At 42.0% G+C, this 26,404-nt stretch overlaps 1 protein-coding gene across 2 annotated transcripts in view; it reads left to right on the top strand.

Moving 5' to 3' along the window:
* Positions 1–26,404, top strand: part of snd1 (staphylococcal nuclease and tudor domain containing 1) — a 220,349-nt gene that overhangs the window by 121,461 nt on the left and 72,484 nt on the right. The window contains exons 17-19 of one of the 2 annotated variants that reach the window (XM_037760707.1): positions 20,638–20,826; positions 24,112–24,114; positions 24,233–24,313. In XM_037760707.1, the coding sequence (XP_037616635.1) occupies positions 20,638–20,826; positions 24,112–24,114; positions 24,233–24,298 (258 nt within the window). In that variant the 3' untranslated portion in view covers positions 24,299–24,313. Of the gene's footprint in view, positions 1–20,637; positions 20,827–24,111; positions 24,115–24,232; positions 24,314–26,404 lie in introns of those variants that run through there. The other variant, XM_037760706.1, reaches the window with a different exon arrangement.

Below are 26,404 nucleotides of genomic sequence, written 5' to 3'. Positions count from 1 at the left end.
CTTGGTTAGGTTCAGTCAACCAAACTACTTAGTTAGGTTTAGGAAATATCGTGGTTAAGTTTACGCCACACCTGAAGTGGTTACACCGCACTGGAAGTGGTTACACCGCACTGGAAGTGGTTACACCGCACTGGAAGTGGTTACACCGCACTGGAAGTGGCATGACTTAAGTACGGAAGTTATGTGACAAAAACTACTTGGAGGTTTAGGAAAAGATAGAGGTTTACGTGACAAATAAATCAAAGTTGACTTCTGGTTTCACACTGGACATGAACGCCGGTCTCCTGGGCAAAAAATCCTGTGTTTTTTTTTACCCACCCAGCAACCCCGACCTCCTCCCTAATGTGATGTTTGTGCCTCGTTATACTTCCTGGTTCACAACAAGGCCTATTGAAAGAGGCTGGGTCATGACGGTGCAGTAAAAAACATGGTCCGCACTCGCTGAAATTGAGCCTATTGCAACCCAACGCACGACCGCAGCTCCGGTTACACCGCGCATGTGTTATACCCCAATACCCCAATACCCCAAGACCCGTGTCCGCTCGTGTCCCAGCCTTCTTCAATAGGCCTTGGTTCACAATTATGTGGATTAGATATGATTTGATTTCGTGGGGATATATATACGAATTACAGCGCATTACTTTTCATAGGTATAGACTTGAATTGCAATCGGTGCATCTCTAGTCATGATGTATGGGAAACTCCTGTCTCTATCTGAGCAACTGTATTATGAAAGCCATTATTCCCGTTTTGCCTCAATACTGAATGCATTCACTGTCCATTAGTAAACACATGTAGCGATACCATGCCGTTGCTCTGGTAGATACAGGTATTTGATGTTTTGCTCCACTTTCCATTGCCTCTGAAGTGTGACTCAGACGTGTTTCATTCAGGTTATTTTTTCTAGTTAAGCAAACTGCCAGCAAAGCTTTGAGTGCCTGCGTATGCATTTTAATATGCATGTTTTGTCTGGAAGGCTTTGCTGACTTAACCGTCTAGACACTCTTCTTCAAGGGGCTGCCATTTGTTTTGTTTTTTTCTTCTCTCGTTGCCTATCACTGTTCTGCCATCCATTTGTTAGTAGCTCAGCTGTGCACAGCAATAAACGACTGAGAATTGATGAAGCCGCCGAGACACATTGGTTAGAATTTTCGTTTGAGGAAACAATTGAGCACCCCACTTATTCATTCAGCGGAAACACCGTGAGACAACAGCCCTTGGGCGTCTGGGTTTACGTCTTTAAAAAGGTGCCTCGTTGGGTATTCAAGCAGTAAGTCTGGGCGGCGGGAGTGTTGAGCTGGCCACGGGATTGTTGTGGCTTGTAACTCCGTGGAAGTAGTGGGGTGTCTTTGCCTCTGGCCACATTGTTGAAATTGAATTTGAAGAGTTTGTGTGTGTGTGTGTGTGTGTGTGTGCGCGCGCTGCTGCCTGTTTTTGAACTGAGCGGTATCCATCCTGTTTGGAAACACAACTGTCATGTCGCACACCTGGTGTTAAAAGCACTCCCGCAGGAAATGGTGCGTTCTAAGCCAAATGTATCAAGTAAACAATCACATGCTGTTTGTTTTTCTGCTGCGACTGTTTGTCTGTTAGAAAGATTCTATCTGATATAGTACAAGTACATTTTCATATTTGTGCTGGCTTTTGTCATTGCTGTAATTATCATGTACTTTATCCTGTGGGATCATACTCAAATTGACACCCAGTTACTGCTCAGATGCTGTGATAGTGTTACCATAGTGACAGTGCTTGTCAAAGATGGTGACTGCAGCAGAATTAGAAAGTTGTTTTTACCTGAATTCTAAACGACACAAGATAATAAATCAGCATCCGTCAAACTGTGACGAACCTAAACCGACAGTAACTAGTGACATCACTCGGACGCACTTGATGCCCTTTTGTCCGTGCGCCCTCGTGAATGACTCAACCTTCCTGCGTATTGTACTGGATCGCATTATAATGTATCGAGCTGCGACTGAGCCATGTTCTTGCGGTTCCTGCTCGAGGTGTTCACAAGTAAAAAAGGAAGGAAGGAAGGATGGAGCTGTTAATTGTGCTGCAGCTTTGACACGAGCCCTAGCCCTGAAGATGCTTTTAAAAGAGAAAAAAAAAAACGCAATACTGACATTGACTGATTCATGACTCATCGCTCTCCTTATGCTATAAGAGATCCCAGCTGCAGAGGGAATTAATCCGATGTAATATATGTAATTTAAAAGTTTTTACTTGAAGAGTTTTGAATCACGCGTTTGTCTTTTATTTCAGTTATATAATGCATTTAAATCTTGTCAATTGAGGTGAAAGTTTAATATATATTGTAACTATGTGAAATTTAAATCATACCTTGATGTGATTTTTAAGTCATGTGTGATGAATGAATAGTAGGGCTGTCAAACAATTACAATATTTAATTGCGATTAATAGCATGATTGTCTATAATTAATCGCAATGTTTTTATCTGTTCAAAATGTACCTTAAAGGGAGATTTGTCAAGTATTTAATACTCTTATCAACATGGGAGTGGGCAAATATGCTTGCTTTATGCAAATGTATGTATATATTTATTATTGGAAATCAATTAACAACACAAAACAATGACAAATATTGTCCAGAAACCCTCACAGTTACTGCATTTAGCATAAAGAAATGTTTCATATACTGGTATCTTCACTCTAGCTTTGGGCCCCCCTGCAACCTACGAAAGATCAATTGCGTTAATGCGTTAAGAAATTAGTGGCATTAAAACAAATTTGTGGTAACGCGTTATTATCGCGTTAACTTTGACAGCTCTAATGAATAGCTAAATTAAACTTCTTCTTTCATTCTTTGTCTTGCATCCTCCACCTCTCTCTCTGTGCTGATTCTCCAGTCAGAGCATGTCCTCTATGTGGTAGCACTGATTAACAGCATCTGCGTTTCCGTAGTCTTGTGGGGCAGAAAGAGGAGGAATGGAGAAGAAAAAAAACGTGCACCTTCAATGCTCTCTCGTCACTTGTGGCCCCTTCTAAGTTTTCTCCGTCTTCCTCCTCCCATCCCTCGCTTTTCTACTCTCACTTCTCTCTCTCTCTCTCTTTTGCTCTCAATCTCATTCCACAAATGTTAGCCCCATTTCCCTCCCTCGTCTCCTCATTATGGAGGTGTTTGGAGGCCCAGTCTTGTTTTTGACACTGATTTATTTTTTTTCCTTTCTTTCCGCTCCCCCACAAATGGCAGGAGAAAAACAGAGGAAAGGGATGATTGGAACAAAACGACAGAGAAAAGTGATAACAAACTGAAGGTGGCATATTTGAAACTTTGTTGTGGGTTCGAGGCTCACTTCAAATATTAACAGTGAAGGATAGAAGAAAAACTTGCCAAAGTACCAGTCTAACGCAACACAGGAAATCTTCTGAGCACAGGTTGCATGGGTCTGTAAACCTTTTTATTTGAATTCACATTGACTTTGTTTACATGCACAAAATCCATCAACCACCTTCTTGAAAAGGTCGTCGTTGCGATATTTGCGCATTTCCAAAAACCTGTTGATATCCAAGTCTGTCGTAATGTTTAAAAGTAGTTGTGTTTCTCCTTCGGACCAGAAATGTGGGCTTTTCTTTTGGGCATGCATCTCTGCAAACTGACTCTCAATCCACTATCTCATTCATTGATCATCAATTCGCCATTTTATGTGGTTGAACTTGTGAAGAGGTTGCCAAAATTGAAGAATGATTATACGGTGATTTGTCTTGAGCATTTTATCCTGTGTGCCGCTGCTGACTGGGGTCAGATCTCCTTCCGATGAGAAATGTGGGCTTTTCTTTTGGGCATACATCTCTGCAAACTGTCAGCTAGTTGGTTTATGTACAAACACACAGAGCTGGCCGTAAGCAGGCAAGATATTTTGGTTCTCAGCTTTGTAGCTAGAGTGAATAAATAATGCTTCCAACTTGCGCTAAATTTTGGCGAGAAAAAACTGGCCTCACCATTATCTAAAGGATCCCTTGACCTCTGACCTTAAGAGATGTGAATGAAAATGGGTTCTTTGGGTACCCACGAGTCTCCCCTTTACAGACATGCCCACTTTATGATAATCACATGCAGTTTGGGGCAAGTCATAGTCAAGTCAGCACACTGACACACTGACAACTTGAGTTTGCCATGTTGGGATTTGAGCATATTTTTTATACTAAATGCAGTACATGTGAGGGTTTCTGGACAATATTTGTCATTATGTTTTGTTAATTGATTTCCAATAATAAATATATATACATATATTTGCAGAAATCAAGCATATTTGCCCACTCCCATGTTGAGTATTAAATACTTGACAAATCTCCCCTTCAAGGTACATTTTGAACAGATTAAAAAATGTACGATTAACTTTGCAATTAATCACGATTAACTATGGACAATCATGCGATTAATTGCGATTAAATATTTTTAATTTAATTAAATATTGACAGCCCTAAAACAAACGGAGTATGCTATTGACGTGACCCGTATCAAATTCAGAATATTGTCATATTCGGAATAAAAGTAGAGTATTCATGTGCATGCAAATGTAGTCATTGATTAGATGAAGTACCACGGGCAGGTACTATTGTATTCAGATTAGTCAAATACATCGCAGTTGAAGAAAGAAAATAGAGCAAATCATCTTTTTCAATGAATCTCGATTTGCAGTCCAGCAACAGACTTACTGCATGACTCGTAAGTAGGCATGACTTGATTCAATCAGGCCCTCCCCTTCCCCTCTCTCATCTTCCTCACACACACAACCGCACAGCACCCATCTCCATCTCCATCCACTATCTCATTCGTTGATCGTCAGTTGCCATTTATGTGATTGAACTCGCGGAGAGGTTGAATTGGATTGCCAAAATTGAAGGATGATTATAGGATGATTCGTCTCGAGCTTTTTTATCTTGCGTGCCGCCGCTGACTGGGGTCAGATCATCGCTTCCTATTGTATGATCTCTGACTACCTGTCTGCATGAGGTTAATTTTGCCTGGCTGTAATATGCTCTCTTGAGTGTACCTCACACGAGTGACAACATAATTTTCCTCTTAAAACCAGGCGGCATATTCTTCAGGATTTGTTCTTTTATACCATCCTTTTGGAAAATTACCTGTTGAACTAGAGTACATGCTGTTAGATGAAGTCTTCCTGTCTATAGGACTCCTCCAGTCTCCAGTCTGCAGTGTCCACTCCTTACTATACTACTGGTTTATAGAAACAGAGTACCTCTTCAGTAGCTCATCTCTACCACTTTTCCCACACTCAAACCTCAACCCCTGCCTAACAACTCTCCAACCAGCCTAGCAACCGGGCACTGCCTCTCGTTTTGACAAGCACACAGAAATTGACAAAAAGCCATGTTGAAAAATGCCCCTGTCGGCTCTTTTCCTCCCCCTTTTTCCCCCCTCCCTCTCCCTCATTCTCTCACTCCGTCAGCACCGGCAGGGTCTGGGAGGACAGAAATGGCTTTTTGAGTGACACAGGCTGGCTATGCCATTTGCCGTGTCGACTGGTGAAAGAGGATAGAAAAGGAGGTGGAGACAAATGATGATGGCTTGGCCATGATTGTCCTGCGCCCTTCTCGCTTTCACCTGCCATCTTTTTCCTTCCCCCGAGGTCATTGAAGTCCAAATAACATGACCACGATGCCAGAAGGGGTGTAGAAATGGTTTTCACGGGGCCATGTCATTTTCCCCTCCTCATCTGCAATATCGTTTTTTTTTTTTTACACAAACACTATTTCTCCACTGACAGAATTACGGATGCACCAATCAGAGTTTTTCAGTCCCGATACCTGGCCTTTGGGTATCGGCCGATCCGAGTATCGATCCGATACCTGTGTTTAATTAATAAGCTGTACACCTCACTGTGTGGAAGTAACTGGGATCATTCTTTTATGTGTAAGGCGACATCAGGCTTGACTTAAGCATGCTTTCCTAACTTTGTAAAATCAAATATAAACAGTAAAAACATAGATATACATTTATTTAATTGTAATTTATTATTAAAATAATAAACCATACACCTGCAGCTTTTAAAAAAATATTTAAAATTCAGTAATTTGTCAATAATCAATAATTTGACACCAAAACGGTCCGCCAGAGTCCGAGATCAGAACTGCGTCCATAGCAACTGTCTGTTATATATAGCAGCGGTCTGCTATAAAGAAATAACAGACCGTTAAATGCCGTAATCAACCAATCAGAATCAAGTATTTAATAAAGCTGTGTAATAAATACACATAGAATTAAATAGATCGGCCCCATTGTCACCGATGTCCGATCCAGCTATTTGTGTCAGTATCGGCAGGATATCCAATATCAGCATCGGGGCATCCCCAGACAGAATGCTTGTGTTTAGGTATCACTTGAAATTAAATCTCTCTGAGAGTAAGTGGAAATTTAAGTAGATACTGTAAGCCAGTCATGAATAATGAACCGAGCCTCATCACAATTCTTATATGTTTATGTCAGTGTCTAAAGTGCTGTTCCAAATTCCTCCCTTAAGAATATTCTCCTTTTGAATTGAAGAAAACAAATGTCTTAGGGTTGCCCAGTTTCTGATGTTGTCCATCAGTCCTCACTCTTCATTTCTCCCGTCTTTGACAAGACTCCAGCTGGGTTTTGTCCAACTCTTCTCTAAGGGTCCATTAATGTCCTCATCAGCTGTAGCTGTCAGTGCACTAAAATGTTCAGTAAGGAACCATGTAACCCCACCGTTTGCCCTACATAGTGCCACCTATGGCGCCCCGCCGTAGTTCGGTCACCGCAGCCACAGAATCATGAATATTTAAAATTCCATTATGAAATCTTAAATTGATTAATAAAGCTGTGGAAAGCGGAGTGGCATGAGTGAAGAAACGGCTGCCCGTGTGGTGGATATCACTGTAGAGAGATTTGACAAAGCAGAATGGTGCAGACTTCCGCCTTTCATTTTTACATGTCACCACCTATTGGTAGTATAAATTAGTTTGGACGCATGGCAATCCATAGATATAAATGTTTTATATCTATATACACATATACATAATACTGTATATACACCAAATTAACATTCGCCTCTCGTTTACTCCCATTCTATGCGAGCAAAGGGGTGAAAAAGCATATTCACCTCTTTGCATTTGGGTGTAGTTCAAGTTAAAATGTGCGATTAATTTGCGATTAATCCCGATTAACTATGGACAATCATGTGATTAATCCAGATTAAATATTTTAATCGATTGACAGCCCTAAATTATACATTTGATAAGAAGAGGGTAGCCCCTGTTTTCACATTTAACTTGCATTCTCCTGGTTACAGGGGAATGTCTTCTCTTAAACGGAAGCTGTGCTCAAAATTGGTAGTAAAAACATGTCACTGTTATTTCCTCTTTGTTTGCTGCTGTACTGCTCAGTGATTGCAAAATAATGGCCAGGCTTTATTGGTTATGTACTCCAAGGTATATTTGTAAATGGATCTGCGGGAAAGCAACGCTGTCATTCTGAGAGGTAATGTGGCTTAATGCCCTCTCCAATCATTTTGACCACCCCTAAATGTGCTCAATGTGGCTTGACTGCTCCCACCAAGCATTCACACTGCTTCAGGCAGCGATTCTGAAGATTTGGACTCTTACCTCTCATTGCTTTCCAATACCCCAGGGGCCTCGAGACGCTGTGGTGTCGCAACCCCCCAGAACACAATGCATCTCTGAGAACTAAGTGGAAAAATGCTTTAAAAAACAAACTACGGCGTCAATTCCGACGTGTCCAGAGCTGCAATTAATTTTGAGTTTCATTTAAGATCGGTAGTAGCTAGGTTGCGTGGACAAAAAAAAATGAAAACTGTTCCAAAGTAATAACTTTCACAGAGCTATGTGACATTTGTTTTGTAACAGCCGTTCAATAACTTACAGCCCAGTTCAATTTGTGTTTTCCCCACCTGCACCCTCACACCGCCCAGTTAGGGGAATTATATGATATTAGTTATATTACAAATGTAGCTCAATATTCATCGACCGGCGTGCCATGTCGCCCCTCTCTTAAAAATGAGATGGATTGTAGTTATTGCTGTTATTGATTTTAATAACCAGGCTTTTAAAGCCCAATGCAGAGTCTTGCTCAGCTACCTCTTGTACTGCGTGAGGGCTGTGCTGTTCTTTCTTCTGGGTGGCAAAGGATCTATAAACCAATTTAACTACAGGTTTAGCATGATTAGGTTTGCTGACTCTTGCCGTTTTTCTTTTTTTGACTAGATCGCAAGGACTAGGGGGGATCCAGGTAATGGACTCAAATGGGGGAGGCCTTAGCGAGGCATGGCAGTGTTCAAGCCTCCTCACAAAAACCATTGATCCTTTAGGACTCATAGCGAGAGACTGAGGTTGAATGTATTCTGTCATTAAATGGCCAGAGGTCTGGCATTACTCAAAGCCGCTGACCCTTTCATTGTGTTGGTGCTTGTCAAACCCCTATGGTGTCAAATTGGCGTAGCTGTAGTGGCTTTAGGAGGGGGGGAAGTAAGATTGCGAAGGTCAGTGAGCATCACAAAGGCCCGCAGGTTCCGACCCGAGTCAATTTCCTTTTTATATGATTCAGCATGACCTTGTTCATGTGTAATTTTTAATGGGCTGCAACTGTGTCTGATCAATGCTGAAAAATACAGTTCAAGCTGTACTCTTAAAGGATAATGGTTAAATTCTCTCAGTAATTGACTTTAATGGACAGTCATCCCACTCTCCATACCTCTCAACAAACGGCTACCAGATGATGCAAAGTCACTCAGTCGTTTTCAGATTGTATGTCACTAGCAAAGGGACGAATTTGTTTTGACAATGCGCCACTGAAAATGCCTAGTGCAGTCCTGAAACCCCCCCCCCCCCCCCCCCCCCTCCACCCCACCAGCAGGAGATCTCTCCATAATTTATTGCTTTAGTTTGGTAGTCTACTGTAGGTCATTCGCAGAGGACAACAGCTCTGATCGACTCACTATTGACTTCTGCTTTTTCTCTCTCTACATCTTTGCTCCGACTCCTTTTCTGTGAAGGCTTCATAAGTCTTTCACAGCCCTCCTGTGAAAGGCTGTTCTCCCTATGTATAACTCTTTCTATTACTTTTCCCTCACTTGCTTGAATTATTTATTTTTTCTTTCTTTTTCTGAGGTAAGACTTGACCGATGATGGACCTCCAATAGCATGTGCAGTTACCACTGAGATTGAAAGTTTTATCTCGGGCGTCAAATTAGACAACCAATCCCGACTGTTGGATTTAGCTCATTAAAGATCAAATCCTGTATGATCTGAATCGGAATACAGACCATGTAGAGTCATCGTATGCATTACAATTAGAATCTAATAGATGTGGCTAGTGCAATTAACCATGTATGGCAGCTGGATTCTCGCAATGTCACAAGATCACGCAAGAATCACACGATCACACCTCACGCGAAAAGCCAGACCATGGGCCAACAATGGTGGCTCCTGAAGAGGCTAGCCTAGATGCTGCAACAGCATCAGTTATATCAGAACTGGAGAGCATTTCTTCATTGAAAGAAGAGCAAAGGACGTCACTGAAGGCTTTTCTCGATTGGAAAAGATGTTTTCGCTCTTCTCCTGAGTCCGACTGGACTAATTTGATTGACAGATGGTTCACCCAATCACCTGCCAAGTCTTTTTTGAAAGTGCCCGCCCCTTTCCAAACCGTTTTCAATGTCGGCTACTCAAATGGTTCTGTGTTTACAAACCATCTTGGCGGGTCAGTTTATAATGTACATTATTTGTGAAAGTTTATATTTATATAGTTTATATTGAATCTATTGATAACATATTAAAATCATGCAGAAATCTCACATAAAAGCTCTCCAGCTATCTTGAAACACTTCAAATTCAGCCAAATACTTCTTTGGCTTTCTATGTTATGAAAGCAAAAACAGCATGAAAATGTCTTTTAAAGCAGCAACAAAGGAATCAACATGGCGAACATCAATGCATTTGGCGGCAACAGAATCAGTTTGTCTTTTGTGCCCGTTGTGAGACCCAATATACCCTGTGTCAACATCTCAACACTTACTAAGGAGGCACACAGGAAAAAAAACAACAGCTAATATATCTCATCAATTTCTGCTGTTGGCATTTTCTCTCCATTTCCCCCACAATTCCCCCTGTGACGCACGGAGCAAACACAGTTTTCATCTAAGCTTGACAGGCAAGCGATGCCAGAGATAAAATAACAGATTCAAAAAGACTAGCGGGTAACAACGCCAGATCATGTCGTCTGACCACCTGCATTAACTGGAAGTATATCTGACTTATTCTACCATCTCTGTCCTTTAACCCTCTCCACCGGCTTCCCTTTATTCACCTGTTCTGTCAGAAATGGTGATCCAGGGCAAACATCAATTATCTATTGATGAAAAGGAAAACTCATTAATGGGAATGAGGCGGGTTTAATGATGGAGATCATGCTTGTTTGCCTGACCGACCGTTAATGGCCCCGGCCGCTAGACAAGCCGTTTGACTTTTCCCCACCCTGCCACCGACAGACACCAGCCCGCCACTGACAATGATGCATGGGACCCCCTGAGTCACATTGATCACCCCGAGAGGGTCTACACACACAAAGGCACCCTCACAAACACATTCCTTTTCCAGCATGCGTGCTATTGTTCCATCGCTACCAACAACAACCTTTTGCTGAAACTCTTACACTCCCGAAAAAACAAATGTTAAGTGTTTTCCTACATGATGTTGACGAAGCTTGACTATTGTGTAACAGCCAAAGCTAGCCAAGTTAAACTGCTTCTCCTCAAATTTAAAAAAGATGGACGGGTTTGCTCCAGAAACAGGTTGGACTGAAGGGAAAAAGGACTGTAGTTATTTGCTGTAGAGTCAGTAAAAGATTTGTTTTCCTCTCTGCAACTGCTGCTATAACTGTAGGGTATGTGAAGAAGTGTCCTTCTGCCACCAAGTTGTTTAGACAGCCAGATTGAGACACACTTCAGCTCTGCAGTGAGCACTGTGGATGGCAATATCCTGCCGAGGTTAGGCCAATCCTCCACTTACACCACGCTGTAAACGGAGAGCTTCTCTTTTCTTCTTTTAACCTCCATTCCCTCCTGTTTGTTGCTCTTGTAGAATGGAAAGGCAAGACTTAAAAGGGGACACAACAGTATGAGAAAAATAATGTTTTTTTTTTAACATTATAGCATGCAAACATGTTCTAGTAGAAGCCCAATATACAAGTATGAACCTGGAAATGAGCATTATTATGTCCCTTTTAATGCCCCCTATTTAGCATTTATGAGCAGTATACAAATATTAAACAGTTTATAATACACTATACTGTACAGTAGTGCTCAGCAGATATATGTTTATTATTGTACAGTATTTATCAATGCTAAATAGGGAAACTTAAAGTAAAGTGTTACCAGTTGTTTGAAACTCTGGTACAGACCAAGCCTTTCAGTTTTACCCCTTTTTATTTTTCACAACATTAACTGCTTATTAGGGGTGTAAGAAAATATCGATACACTTGAGTATCGCAATATTATTTTTTGTGTATGCTGTATGGATTCTCAAAAACACTGTCGATTTTGAATTAATAGTTTACATGCAAAGATTTGTGACAGAATGTGGTTCATTTTGTGTAGTTTTTATACCCCCGACTGCTAGGTAGCAGCGTTGTAATCTATCTTCAGCCATAGAGAATGAAGGCTTCTGTAATATGGTGAATACAATGGAGCCTCGTCTTTATATTATGACAGTTTTCCTAAAATGAGATTAAAAAAATTGCAATATATTGTCTTGCTTACAGTATCGCAAAATATATTGAATTGCCATATTCTACTGCTTATTCCTCATTTTTTAGGATGTTGAGAAACACTTGCTTGGAAACAAAAGCTGCACAGTTTTCCCAGCATTCTTTACAACCTTGCCTTCCCGGGCTTAACTTGATCAACATTCATCTGTCCTGACCCTACGGTTCAGATAGTTAATGAACTAACCTAGTTTTGGAATTGGTGCCAGAGGTTTGGCTCTTGGCCTAGAGCTTAGCTGTTGCTGCTAGCTTGCCAAAGCAGGGCCGGTCAATAACCCGCACACACACACACACACACACAAGCTTCCTACCGGCTTAGGATAGCCGACGGGGAAGCTTCACCTCATCCAACCTTTTTTCATTCTAAACGTCCCACTGGTTTACTGATATTGTAGTCTATCTCCTCCAGGTTTTTATAATATATTTTGTGTGGACATTGTGATAAAAGGAAAATCTCATTGCTAACCAGAAAAATGAAAATGCCGGCAGACTATTTTCTTCTATTTTTATCTGCTTGAGAGAATGGCCTCTGACTTGATCTCCTTACTATTGTCTTTTTTTTGGTCTTTCAATAGTATGTGCTACACTGAAAATATGTATTCATTTTCACATATGTGTTTGAAAACCGAAAAAATAGGTCAATCATTTCAGCTGATGTCAATAAAAAACAGAGCCAGCCTCCCTGCCCACGTTTTCCCACTGTTCGATGGTTGGTGACCTCTTTTACCCTCTCTCTCGCCCTTATTCATTTTTTTTTTTTGTAGTGATGACTACACGAGTCATCGGTTTTTCCCAGCTCACCTCTCTTTACTACCGGCTGCTGCTGTTCTCCCAATGTGAAGATTTTTTCTTTAAATTACAGGCCCCATTAACACGCTATTTACATCCCTGCCTGATCTATGCCATTAAGGGATCAATAGCAGTTTGTTTAATTCATTCATTTATTCTTCTCCGTCTCCCTCTCTCTCTCCCTCTCTTTTATTTTTTTTCAAAAAGTAATCTATATTTATAGATTTCTCCCGGAACCGACTGGCCTTTTCCTCTCTAAGATTCAACCACAGTGACATGCTAACACATTTAGCTATTTCATACCCATGCATCCTCAGTGCGTGGGAGTGAGATGTGTACTAAACAAGTGTAGCACTTAAGAAATACAGATCTTTTGTTAGAGTTCGGTCTCTTTATCAGTGCCTGTTTATCTGTTCATAATGAACCTTAAAGGGAGATTTGTCAAGTATTTAATACTCTTATCAACATGGTAGTGGGCAAATATGCTCGCTCTATGCAAATGTATGTATATATTTATTATTACAACTACTATTACCATTATCCATGTCCCCCTGTTTCCTGGCTATGCTGTGCTATTAAGTTCCATTAACAGCAGTTTATGGACCTTAGTAATGGACATGCACTATTGATAATGGGCTGTGGTGAGATTTTCCGAGGGTGCAGTAGTAGTAGTAGTGCATGTGGCCTGTGTGTTGTTTTTCACCCAAATGACAGCACCTCTATGTCAACAGCTTCAGGGTGTTAGAACATTTACTTCCAACAGCTTTGCCACTTTCCTTATCTCCCCCCCCCCTTTTGTGAGCAAAGATTACCCCAACATACACATTACGGTGTCGCCTCATTTTCTTTCCGGTTAGCGCTGTCCACACTGTCAGCGCCCTCACGAATCGGTGACAGCGCCACGGAGATGTTGTTCCTGCTCTCTGGCGAGCAAACAATTACATACCTATCAGCACACACACACACACACACACACACACACACACACACACATATTACAGGATCACCGTGGAGCTCCTTCACATAGCTGTCACGGCCTCGCAGCAACTCTGTCACACTAATAGTGTATTTATTACCTAGTAGGAGTTGTCCGTTTATTTATTTTTGCTCCCCCGCTCATCTGTCGTTCCTGGACAGTTTCATTCAGTTTTCCAATTTAGCTTTGATTAATTATCTCCTGCGCCCGACACAAAACACCTTCACCACGTTATTGATTTTTGGTTGAAATCTGATCAAAGTTGTGGATGTACGTCTTTTTGCTTGGGGGGTACAAATGTATCATTTAAAGGGAAGAAAAAAAATTATCCATATAAGTCAGCATGAGGAGCAATATTGAGAGATGATGGACTTTTTGTTGGATGGGGCCGTTCATAACCCCCCAAATGGAGTTTTCACGCAAGACTGGTTTTAGAGCAGCTCAGCTTTTTCTACTTAAATCCACATGTGGCCATGAAAAGGACAAACTGTCCTTTTCATACAACATTCATGACTCTGAATTAAGTGTCCTGAGTCATTGATTTTTTCTTTAAGTGAATAGGGAAGGCGAGGAATATGAATTAAGGTATAGAGATTATCTGATTGCTCTCCCCCTTTTTCCCCACTTTGCACCTCCAATCTAGGGCTTAGGACCGCTCATTGCTTAGAGGAGGTTTGATCTCTTCCCCCCCCGGCACACACACACACACGCCGCACAACCTCCACATCACTCTTTCAATCTTCTCTTCAAGGCTCAGTTTGATGCATGGCTTATTCTGCTAGGTGAGCAAAGGGCTGTAGGTGGGAGTGACTCGAGTCTTTCTTTCTTTTTCCTGTCTGTCTGTCAGTCTTATTAGTTTTCTCTGAGTCATGTTGATGAGGGTAGGTGAGCAGATAGTATGACGGAGATGCAGAGAAAAAACTGAAGCAGGTGGTCTCGGTTACACTATGTTACTTCGGCCTTGTCATATCAGCCGAGCGCGCCGACACACGATACGTTTCCACACACACACACACACACTACACCCCGTATTCATTAATGCGATGAACACTTAATCCCCTAACACTCAAGCAGGCGCAAACACGCCCACATAAATATTATCCCCTGCATCGTTTGACTCGCTACTTAAAAACTATTGATATTTTTTTTTTTTCACTTTGATTTGATTTTATACAACACAAAGATTTCGAGAGAGCCGAGCTTTAAGTGGCAGAGTAGAGTAGCCATAAAAGCAGCCGCCTCCGTGTTGCTTAATGAGAATGAATGAAGACGTGCCAAAACGTCTCCACCTGCCAGTCTGTTTTCCGGTTTGTTCACTGCTTGCATCTGCACATTGCAGGGGCCCTCTTTGACAAGCACGTGTACACACACACACACACACACACACATTTCCCTCACTCACTCACTCATACGCCTGCAGCCTGGAATAAACTCTGAACAAACGCTATGTCTCTGCCTTTAAACTTTTACGACCACGACTGGTAATTTGACTCATGCGAACTTAAATCTCTATGGTGATAACTGTGATCTCAGTAATTGGAATATGCAGTAAAACTCAGATTTAAATAGTGGCAGAGTTACCGTCAGCGATGATTGAAAGCGCTGACTGACAGATTAATCTCCTCGGTGCCTTGCATTATGTATATAGCCTGTTCCTTTTTCCCGATGAGAGAATGCGTAATGCATGCAAAAAGCAATACTTGAATTGAGCTTCGAACCTGCGTGCCAGGTTGGACCTCATGGCGTCTTGGACACACGAGTGGACACTCCCTGCTCTCCGTAACCTTTTGGGTTATTTATCCAGCTTTTTCCCCTCCAGGGATTCAAAATTTGTTTTATTTGGATGCAGTGATAAAAGAAAATCCCGATGCTTGCCAATTTTTAAATTGCCAGCCCACCGTGTTCTTTCATTTTCTTTTAGTGCAGGCTTTGGCTCTGACATGACGTGTCACCTACCGCAGTCTTTTTTGATTATTTTTTTTTTTGTTCACTTTCAAACAGCTAAGTGAATTAAATCTGCTGCAGTTTTAAAACATGCCCTCGGGCCAGGTTTCACTTCAATGGTACCAAATGGCTTTGTCTTTTGTACTTGTGAATGGCTGCACATGTGTATGTGTTCGCGCGCACACGTGCGTGGCTTTGTGTGTATGCGTATTTTTGCCTTTTTCCCCTCTTTTTTCCGTCCACTGTGTCGACACAATCCCAGCGTTTATGAGATTACCAGAGCCCATTTGTGTTCCGGCGGGAGCCATTTTGGCTCGGAGGAAGCCTCCGCTGGGAACCATCTGGGCTCTACTCAAAGCAGTTTCCACTCCGCCTCCCCTGTCCTCTCCACATTGTGACCAAAGCTATTTACTTTAAAGGGAGGAGGAACTCAAAATCCATGTGTGTGTATTTGTAAAAGCTCTGAAATTCAGTTCTTCAGATCTTGCCGCTGAGCTCTGGTGTGGCACCATTTCTTCACGCAAAGTAGGGAAACGGCGAGGGAAATGGTGTTGGAGTCAGTTCCTCATGGGTGGCCATAATCCCTAAAGGTTCTCTGCTCAGCATGCAGAGCATTAATGTAGCAGCAAACAACTATTTGTAAAGATATAGATGAGTAACGTCTACCTGAGAAGAGAATGAAGTCACTCTCCCTCTGTGTGTGTTGTAATCCCAGTTTCTCCTCGCTTTGTTGAAATATCTGAGTCAGCTACGCGTGCCTTTTAGTGCATGTGAGCGCGCCCCATTGGCTAGCTCACGGCCGCAGCTCCCACCCTCCGATCCCCCCTCAGGTATACACTGTTAGCTCTGTCAGCACAGCCGTCGACGTGTTGAGAGCCGTTGAGAGCTAATAGCAATGCTCTAAATTTTGTGTTTAGCACCTTTAAATAAGAATTATTTTCATAATAGATTAGTCTATTGATTATTTCCTAGAGTAATCATTTTATATATAATGTCAAAAATATGACAAATGCTGGTAATAACTTGACAAATCTTAGCAGTGCCCTAAAATAGTTCACAGCAATAACAACAACAGCTCGACACATAAGATAATAAAAAAACACACATACATAACCACATACTAAAAACACTTAAATACAGGAGTAAAAAAGGTGAATCCTTGAAGTACAAAAATGTAAAAAAAGAAATTACAATATTACAATATTGCTTAGTGAATAATGTATCTTTTGTCTTAAAGCCAGAGAGTCTTTAACTTAATTACAGACACAGCTCAAGAACATCAGAATAATAGATAAAACTAACATTTTATAAATATGTAAAAAAATTATGTAAAAAATATGTAAAAAAAATAAATAAAAGGATCAATAAACAAATATAACCTTTTAAAACAAAATTAAAAACAACCTTAAAGCAGAATAGGAATTGTAAAGACAGAGAAAGTTGCCATAATTGGCAACGATTGCTCACTGGCTAGACGAGCTGTTGTCAGTCCATGTTTCATATGAAGTGCGATATATTGTACCAACACTCTGCAGTCCTGCCATGGATCTAAAGCCTCTCCAAGCTGATCTTACTCTGCCAGTGGAAAAAACTGATCCTTCACTCTCTTTTTATGTATTAATTTGTCCTTCTTAATTTCACATTTGACCTCTCTATTAGCGTCTTTCATCTCTTCCCCGCCGCCCGCTGGAACGCCAGTTTCTTTTTTATTTAATCATGCTTTGAAGATCTTGGTCACCCAGGGTTTTATAATTTACATATATTTTTTTGACTTCAGTCTGGGTATCGCAATATCCCATAAAGATAAATATGACAACAGATGTGATTCGTTTTGCATCGAATGAGTAATTGCTTAAATTGAATTGTCCGCTTGTAATTCGCCTGATCTTACTACGTCCGATTTGTTAGTGTAACACTGTATTTCACAGATTGGTGTGTGTTCAGACTGTGTGATTTATAGCCTGTTAAACTTTCCTACTGATTGTCAATCATGTCATGTAATGTTGCATGTATTCTGGTATACTGACATTCCTCAGTAGATTTGCCATTATTAATGTTGTGTGCAGTCCCGCCACCCCTCTAGTCATATCGTGCCGTGGCTCATTATCTTGGCAGGTGTAATTTTCTTAGGTTGGCAGTATGTGGTAAATGAAGTTTCCCCTTTTAAATGGTCTGGGGAAGACTAATTTGTTCTATTATTATCGAAACATGTCGGTGTTGCCAATAATTCAGCTTAAACAATACCCTCCCCTCAGGATAGCTTTACCTCTCTCTCTCTCTCTCTTGTCATCTCTGGATGTTTACGTCTGACCCCATAAAAGCATGATTGATCTGACTTGTCCTGCGGTGTGATTTCTCCACATGGTTGTGACATTCATCATGTTTATCTAGTTTGTACAGGAAAATTCTATTTTCTTCAGGCAAACGTACGGGTGTACAGGAATGAGGGTAGAGAGAGAAAGAGAATATCTCCATGACCTCCAGATAGCTTTCTGCACGCAGGCTGAAATCTGTGTGGAAATGATGGAGAGCTTTGAGAGAAGGATTGTAAATTATCATCAATATGGAGGCAAATGAGACATTGCTTGAGTGTGTAATTTCCCCGTATGAACTATGATTAAGCTTATGCAGCTAATGAATGATTGATAGACCTCACCTGCGGAGCAAAAGGCTGATCAGAGATCATAAGTCTTCCACTCATTCTACAAATTCAGCTAACATGATTTTTTGTTTTTCCTGGTGATAATAGTTGTTTCAGTGTGCAGACTTTATTGTTCTAATTTTTGCATGAAATTTCATAACGCCTTGTTTCAGTCCGGAAGAGGAGCTTTCTATTTTCCATTCCAAATTGGCATTTTTCCCAGCTAGTGTGTTGAGTGTTGTGTTTAGTTGTCAGTGTTGTTTTTCTTTTTTGTTTTTTTGGATTTGCTGCCTTAGTGGCGACAGTTAACTTGGTTCCAGCCATTCCAGCCTCTTTCCAGCACTCGCCCACTTTGACATTTGGGTTGCTCGGAGGACCAGTGCTGCTCTAATAGCCTAGTTATGTAACTGCTTCTGCACTTAGAGACAAAGAGAGATGAAACGGGGTGAGTATCCGAGATAGCAGAGAAGGAGAGTAAGATAAAGCAGATTATAGAGAGGCAGATAGGTATGAGTGAACTTATTGTACCACGGTCAGGACCTGGGAGGGTAGACCGATGTCCTAGCTGCTCTTTTACATTTCAGGGAGCCTTCACAGTACCTTTTTATATATTAGAGACAAGTACAGTAATTAGTATTAAGGTTATTATCATAGACTGTATATAAGAAGTGGGCATAGTCACTGTGACGTCACCCATTGGTTTGTGGACTACTGTTTTGAAGCCTTTTGGTCATCGCCATCTTTTTGGCCATTGCCATTGGTTTTTGGCAGTCACTATCTTAGTTTTTGGCAGCAGTCATCTTTGCTTTACGCGGTCGCCATCTGGGTTTTTTGCAACCAGAAGTGACACGAGAGGGTGGAGTAAAATACAACTGAATGCTGAATTTTTAGGTGACCAAAATGTTATAATTAACTTTCATGATCTGAAAACACACTTTTAAAAGGGTTAAATTTGTAAGACGAAAACACGGACAATTCCCAGACCAAACAACGCCGTGGTAGCGACTTGTCAATCACAAGGTAGCCCCGCCCTAAAACATACCCTGCTTTATGGACTATTTGTCTCTAAATGGGACCATAATTTACTAAATGAACATCATGCTGTATTGAAGAAGACAAACTAGGGATTGAGACCATAAACTCATGTTGTAATTCTTTCTAATAGCCAGTTGGGGGCGACTCCTCTGGTTGCAAAACTGATTGTATAGAAGTCTATGGGAAAATGACGAGTCGCCCCCTGCTGGCTATCAGAAAGAATGCAAGTTTAAGGCACTTCAGCATTGGCTTCATTTTTCAGAACCGAAGTTTGCCGCCTGGTTATTATTTAATAGAAAACAACTACTTTCGTCAATGATATAAACTGACGGACACAAATCACATACATTTTTTTTTTTCTTTAAGCCGTTGTTGCTTTGATGTGCCCCTGTTCTAACAACCTTATACACCTTTTAGTCACACTGCCGATGGCTTGATCCAAATGGCAACTAGAGCCAGAGAGTGGAATTATATGCATGTCGCTGCTATATGCCGAGGTTGTCAGTTTTGAGCTCAATAATAGAACAGATTATGCGTTCGTTAATAAAAGCGTTTTACTTTAGTTGAGAACAAGGCAGAGCAGTTTACAAACTTAATTCCCCTCAGATTTCCCTTGTGGCTGCAGGGCTAAGCAGCCCGAGTCTTAATCGCTTGACTTCTCCCTATCTCCTCAGCACACCTGCCCTCTCACTTTCTCGCTGACTGAGGCTTTAGAGTAGGGGAAAAAAAAAAAAAAAAAAATCGATTGATTTTTCTTTTTTCTTCTGCTTCTTTCCCCGGTCGTCCATCACTTATGAAACAAAATGTAATGAATAGATAATTAGCCTGAATAGGCAGAATTTGGTTATAGTCCTTCGTGGGAAATGTTGCGAGATCTTTCCTACTTTGTCAGCAGGGTTAGCTATTTCACTGCCCTCATTTGTTAACTTAAGGGAATAGCAACTTCGCTGTCACTAATTGCAAATGATTTACATCACAAAAAAAAAAGTAGGATGGCAATATTTAGAGTCTTAATTAAGCTTGAAGTGCATACGCAACACTAATTTAAAGGCACTCATAGTGTTTGTGCACGCCCTGGGATTTTTACGTTTTTTAGTGTTTGCAAATTGACACAGAAGTTGCTTCTATTAAGAAAACTGACAGAAGTGCTTAAGTGAGAATGTCAAGGACAAGTTGGTTCATGTGTTCAAAAACTGTGTGCCACGCTGAACCAAGTCTTGATTCCTCTGTTGATCCACAAGAGAGCAATGAAACAGGATCTCTGTGTGTGTTCTACCAAATCAATACAGAGCTCACGGGCCTCCATTGATGTGTCTATTTAAAAACAGTGGTGTCTCCTCCACAGGATACCCCCCACCCCCCCCGCCTTCACTTCATTGCTGTAATTGAATCTCAAACCTAATCTTGGACACAGAACATTAACTTGGCCTCTTTTCTTCCTCTCCCTCTCTGTTCTTTCGTTTCCCAGGTGGAAGTTGAAGTGGAGAGCATGGACAAAGCGGGGAACTTCATTGGCTGGCTGCACATCGAGGGTCTGAATCTGTCAGTCGCGCTGGTAGAAGGCGCTCTGTCCAAGGTCCACTTTACAGCAGAGCGCAGCAACTACTACAAAACCCTGGTCTCAGCGGAGGAGGCGTGCCGACTGAGGAAAGAGAAGGTAGGTCTAATTTACATGTAGCAGGAGCTGCAACTACTGCACATCCTGTTTAAACAAATCAAAGGGATGACTACACTCCCCAACTGACATAAAACTACCTTCATAAAGCTGTAGCTGTAGCGAAGCGTCTCCGTGTGATCAGCCCCCTTTGGCAACAAAAAAACTCTTCCCTCAACAGCAGCTTTACCGTTGTCATGTGTAAACTTCCAAACACTGCCCTTGTCAAAGGCAAAGCCCACCCCCCCTCTTAACCAGCCTGACAGCCAATTAGGACAGGTGGTGCTGCGACCTTTGGCTGCCATTAATACAAAACTGAGCTTTTCTTTTATATTTACACCAGAAAGAGTGTATCCAATATGTAGGTAATATATCTAGCATGACACCCCATTCAATCAAGTCATGCATAAACAGCATGCAGGCAGTACCTTTTAGTTAAAGCCACAATAATGTGGAAAATGCTCCATCTGGGGTTGAGAACAGCCACATACTTCGCCGTTATCACTGAAGCTTCCTTTCCTCAATGGGAGTCCTTTGATGGATGGAGGCGTCTCTCACACTGATCCTGATCTCGCCCTGCATTTTCATTATGGCTCCACGAGTCACCCCTGCCAGATGCATGAAGTGCCTGGCCAGCTGTCATCCTTGTCCTCTTTCCCTCTATCTCTGTAACATATTTATTTTACCCTCTCTCTCCTTTTCTTTTCCATTCTCTCTCTCTCTTCCACTTCTCCCTATTTGGGTCCTTAAGGAGACACAAATGCCTCTTCTCTCCTCATATAAACGTGATGTATTGCCAGAGCCAAGAAGGGGCTGTGTTCTTTTTCCCTTCTCTGAATCTATCATGCTCATAGTCGGTGTGTTCCCCTACTCTTCCTTTACTCGCTCTCGGCCTCCCTCTTTTTTCTCACAGATACTCCTCCATCTCTGTCTCCCTTTTTCCTCAAAGCGGTGAAAGAGGGAGCTAAAGATCTTGAGAGTGGTGCGCAGGTGAACATTTCCTCTGGAAAAAAAAAAAAAATCTTTACAGCCAGCGATGTGAGCACACAGACCCCCCTGCCATGTTCGATCTAACCGCAGCAAGACGGCACATTCCTGACACCTCCGATGACAATTTCACTACCGGTTTCCGACCCTCTCCTTTTTGCGGCGTTGAGACAGATTTGACTTTCGCCGCAAGGTTTTGACTTGAGCTAACCTGAGCGCGGATGGGGGGCCGAGAGGAAAGGCGACAGAATGGGGCCTGAGTGGACCAGACAGACGGTGATTATGTTTGATGTTACTTCGCCACAGGCACCGGTGCACAGATCAACCACAGCCCCTTGATTTTTGTTTGTGTGTAGCGGAGTTGTGTTAATGGAGCACGGGAGAAGTTGGTTGTATGTGTGTGTGTGTGTGTGTGTGAATGCATAGTATGCAACTTCAGATGAGGTGGGACCTGGTGTTCTAATTAACCCGTAGAGACCATCTCGAGAAAAAAAAGCTGAGAGCTCTGCAATTTTTTCCCTGTCTTTCTCTTTTGAAGTCGCGGCTGGTCTTTGTCTGTGTGTAGGCTGAGGCTAGGTAGGGCAGATCGCATCTCCTCCCACCTCCCTCCTGCTCTTCCTCTTTTCTCATTGCCCTCTCTTTATTGGCCCTACGGCTGTGGATATGGAAGACATCAGTGGTACTGCTGCGTCAGGCGTCCCTACAAGAAAACAAGGCTGTCGTAATGAAGTGGACTCAGAGGGTGTGTGCACACACACACACACACTCATTAAAGAAAACTTTGCGTTGGTGGTCCAGCAGGGACCCGGGACAACAACGGGGGATTGAGGCTCTCTGCAGCAGCATCCTGAACCAAAACTGCTTAGTTCGAGTGACTTAAGTGAATATGAGTTTTTGCTACAATGAGACCAATGGGACAAAGTGATTGTGTTCTAAATGAAGCAATCCGAAGGGTTTGAAGAAGAGCCATTTTTCTGGAGCTCAGCAGATTTTGATCTTTCGCATCAGCATCTCTTGGAACACATGCAGAAGGCTCAAGATGTAGGCCCGGGCACATTCCTAATTCTGTTTCCCATTACGTTTATTTATGGCAAAGCTTTTGTTTACATAAATCTCTCCCGCCCCGTCAGAAGCGATTGTTACGCTCTCAGTTGTCACGATTCAGCTACGAGAACAGACCCTGACAGACACTGTATTAACTTATTTCACGTTGTTTTTAACAATGAGTAGGTTGTTGCCAAGCAATGCTCATGCCCTCCTCTTAAAAATCTCTTGCCTGGTTTCGCAAAGCATTCTTGTGTATATATGGATGTTCCTAAGGGGTAGAAAAACAAATTCTTGCTTACCAGGCATCTCTGTAAACAAGCGTCGCCTGCAAAAACACTGCGTTTTGTCTCTGTGATATGAGACGACTCATTGCTCATATGATTCATGATGATGTTCCAGTATTCCCATGCTGCAACCGAGTGAAAGAAATTTGACAAGATAGCAGCAGTTTGGCACAAAGTGGATTGGGAGCAGGGATTTTCGACTGCAGAGACATTGGCTGTAGCTTTCATTTAAGTTCTGTACAGGTGCTTTTTTATGCATATATATATATATATATATATATATATGGTTGTACTTTGATGGAAATTTTCTTTCTTTTTCCTTTTGAAAATTCCGAAACAAATACAAAATGAAATGAAATAGAATGAGGAAGTGGTGTAATGAGAGAGAAATCCATTTACACTCCCAGAGGCTCTTGGTTCTTCTCTGCAAGTCAGAGCTTTTAAAGAGGACCTATTGTGTTTTTTTCCCTTTCCTTTAGTGTGTTATATATTTTTTTTGTGCATGTGAAAGGTTTGCAAAGTTACAAAGCCCAAAGTGCACGCCAAAGGGAGTTACCACAGAAACACTGCTCCTGAACTGCCTGAAACGCCTTGCTTGAAGTCCCGCCTTTTCTTCCATAACGTGGTGATGTCACCATGTAACACTTTTGCATAATACCTGCCTAGCGGCTAATTTGGCACGCCCTCAAACAAAGCTAGTTAGAGCGGAGCTGGAGCGGAGTCCGAAGAGTTTGGTTCGGTTAACAAATCACAACAGAGTGGGCCAGCTGACCAATCAGAGCAGACTGGGCTTTTTGGGAGGGGGCGGGGCCAGTGCTCAAATGGAGTGTTTCAGATAGAGGGTGAAAAGAGGTGCTGCAGCATAGCCGTTATGAAAAAAAGAAAGCGTTTTTTGAACTTTAAAGCATGTAAACATGTTGTAGAAGAAAACCCCAAAATACACGTATGCACCTGAAAATAAGCATAATAGATCGTCTTTAACCATCCTCCAATGTCGAATGCATGCATTTATTTTTCGGCATACGTTTACTTGAAAGTACAGTAACGGGAATAGCTGTGAACAGAGGAAGGAAACATGTTATTAACTGGAGTGGCCCAATTATGAAGAGGTGAGTCAACAATCGGCCCACAATAATAACCAGTGTGCTTTCTGTTGAGCACGTTTTTTTTTTCTTTCTGTAATTACCCAACCTTGAAGGAGATTAACGCACTCCGATAGGTCTCGAAGTAGGAGAGAGGAAGATGGAAAAGAGAGCGAATGGAGAAAGAAAGAGGATGTGTCGTCCCCTGTTAAAGATATTTCATGTCACGGGACTCTCTTCCTTTCATCGCTGCCCGCCCCTTTCCCTCAGTCCTGCTCAGCCCCCCTTCACAGACCACCGACTATCCTTTAACCTCTTCAGTGTTCTCACATCCTTATGCTCACCCTCTTCACATGTCCCCCCACCCTCCCCTTCTCTTTTTTCCACTCCTCCTTCAATTAATCATCTGTGAATGCCTTCTTATTAACCGGATTAATGTCTTCTCAGATGCCCTGTGTCGTGCCCTTGTTCCCCTCTGCTGCTTTACAGGTTTTTTTTGTATTGTGGAGGACGGTTCCTTCTTTGGCCTGGTCAGAGTGACCCAGGCAGCTGCATCACTTATACCCTTTTTGAGAGGGGAAAAAAAAAAAATCCCTCCGAAGCATAAACCCAGGAGAACCCGGTGCTGCTGTTTCCTTATACTTCACCCGTCCATCAACGCCACTCGTCAAAGCACTTGAAGCTGCGTCGTTTCGACATTGAGCCCGGTGACGTGTCCTTGGCGGAGCCTGATTGAAGTACATAATCTTGTTTCAGCTTTTTTTTTTGGTTGAAATCCAAAGTTGCAAGTCCGGCCGACTTGACTGTCACTTTCGCCCAAGGGCCTGTTCACAAGTATACATCAACAGCCATTTTTGTACTCCAAAGCAAATCACCGCACTTGGATTTGCTGTGACGAGCATTGTAAGCACGTCTGATTATATCGGTACGTTGCAATTTTTGTCGCTTTTTTATTTCACCTCAGTTGCCTCTGGCTCGCTCTCGAGAGTCAAACGGCTTGCCTCGTAAGCCAAACATCTCGCCGTCTAACCAAAAGAGTGTGCAAAAAAAAAAAAAAAGCAACATCTCCCTGTCCTCCCATCAAAAGCTGTGTCTTCTCACCAGTCAGCACATCACACACCTGGCTAAACAGGAACACGCTGTGGATGAATCAAGATAATTGGGCTTTTAGCAAAGCTAATAGGCTTGCATCTCCGAGTTCAGGCGAGAGAAAGTTTACCGATTTCACTCTGAAGGATTAGCTATGGTTGGCATTCTGTCCTGTTCCAATAATAGCATTTCTATGAAAAATCTACTTGTATGTTTTACTTAGAGCGATTTCCATTTAGATGAAACACATGATTTGTACAATGGACCATTCTCTGTTACGCATGTCGATTCTCAGTCGTCTGTAAATAGTCTACTTAGAATTACATACAAACAGCCTTGTTTGATTTCCATGGATGACAGTCCCTTTTCTATTAATACCATGCTCAGTGCCTTCCTAAGCCCCGAAGCCATCGAAACGCTTTCAGCGCTGCAATCTTTTTCACTTTCCCTTCCCATTTTTCTTGGCCCCTCTCATAGTGAAATAACCTGTGGCAGTCACCAGGCAATATCATGGAAAAAAATGCGGGGGATTATTATTAAAGTAGCTCATCTATGGAGGCTTCAAGTGAAATAACAAAGTAAATTTGACTCCGTTCCTGACTCTACCCACTGTTTCTCCAATTTAGATCTCTTTTAGCCAAATCCCATCGCTGCTCCTGCAAATTATCTTCTCTCAACTTCAACCATTTTGGTGTTAGTCCCTGGCTGTCCTCACTCCGCGGAGAGATTTTTGGCGAACATGAAATCATCACTGTTATTACTTTTCCTCACCCAAATTGCATTAGGCCTTGTGAAGAACTGAGCCTTAATAGCATTTTGGGGCAAACAGGATGATTGCACCTGTATTACCATTCCGGTCATTCCTCCCTTCTATCTCTCCCATCTATCGCCTGTGCTGCTATCATTGTTGCCCTGTGATTTAACAAATGGAGGCAGCATGGTGTTGAGACGGGAGCAACGTCCATGACAGAAAGTGATATTCAATTAATGACCGGGCCAGATACCTGTCCGGTCTAGTTGAGAGGAAGCCGGAATGACTGCTGAGGAAACTGCTTCTCTTGCCAGGATGAAAATGAAATGTCCCTGCTGCGT

This window comes from Sebastes umbrosus, chromosome 23, assembly GCF_015220745.1.
Source record: "Sebastes umbrosus isolate fSebUmb1 chromosome 23, fSebUmb1.pri, whole genome shotgun sequence".
NCBI classification, from domain to species: domain Eukaryota; kingdom Metazoa; phylum Chordata; class Actinopteri; order Perciformes; family Sebastidae; genus Sebastes; species Sebastes umbrosus.
Note: the sequence above shows the minus strand (reverse complement) of the source record. Positions and strands in the feature narration are given on the sequence as shown.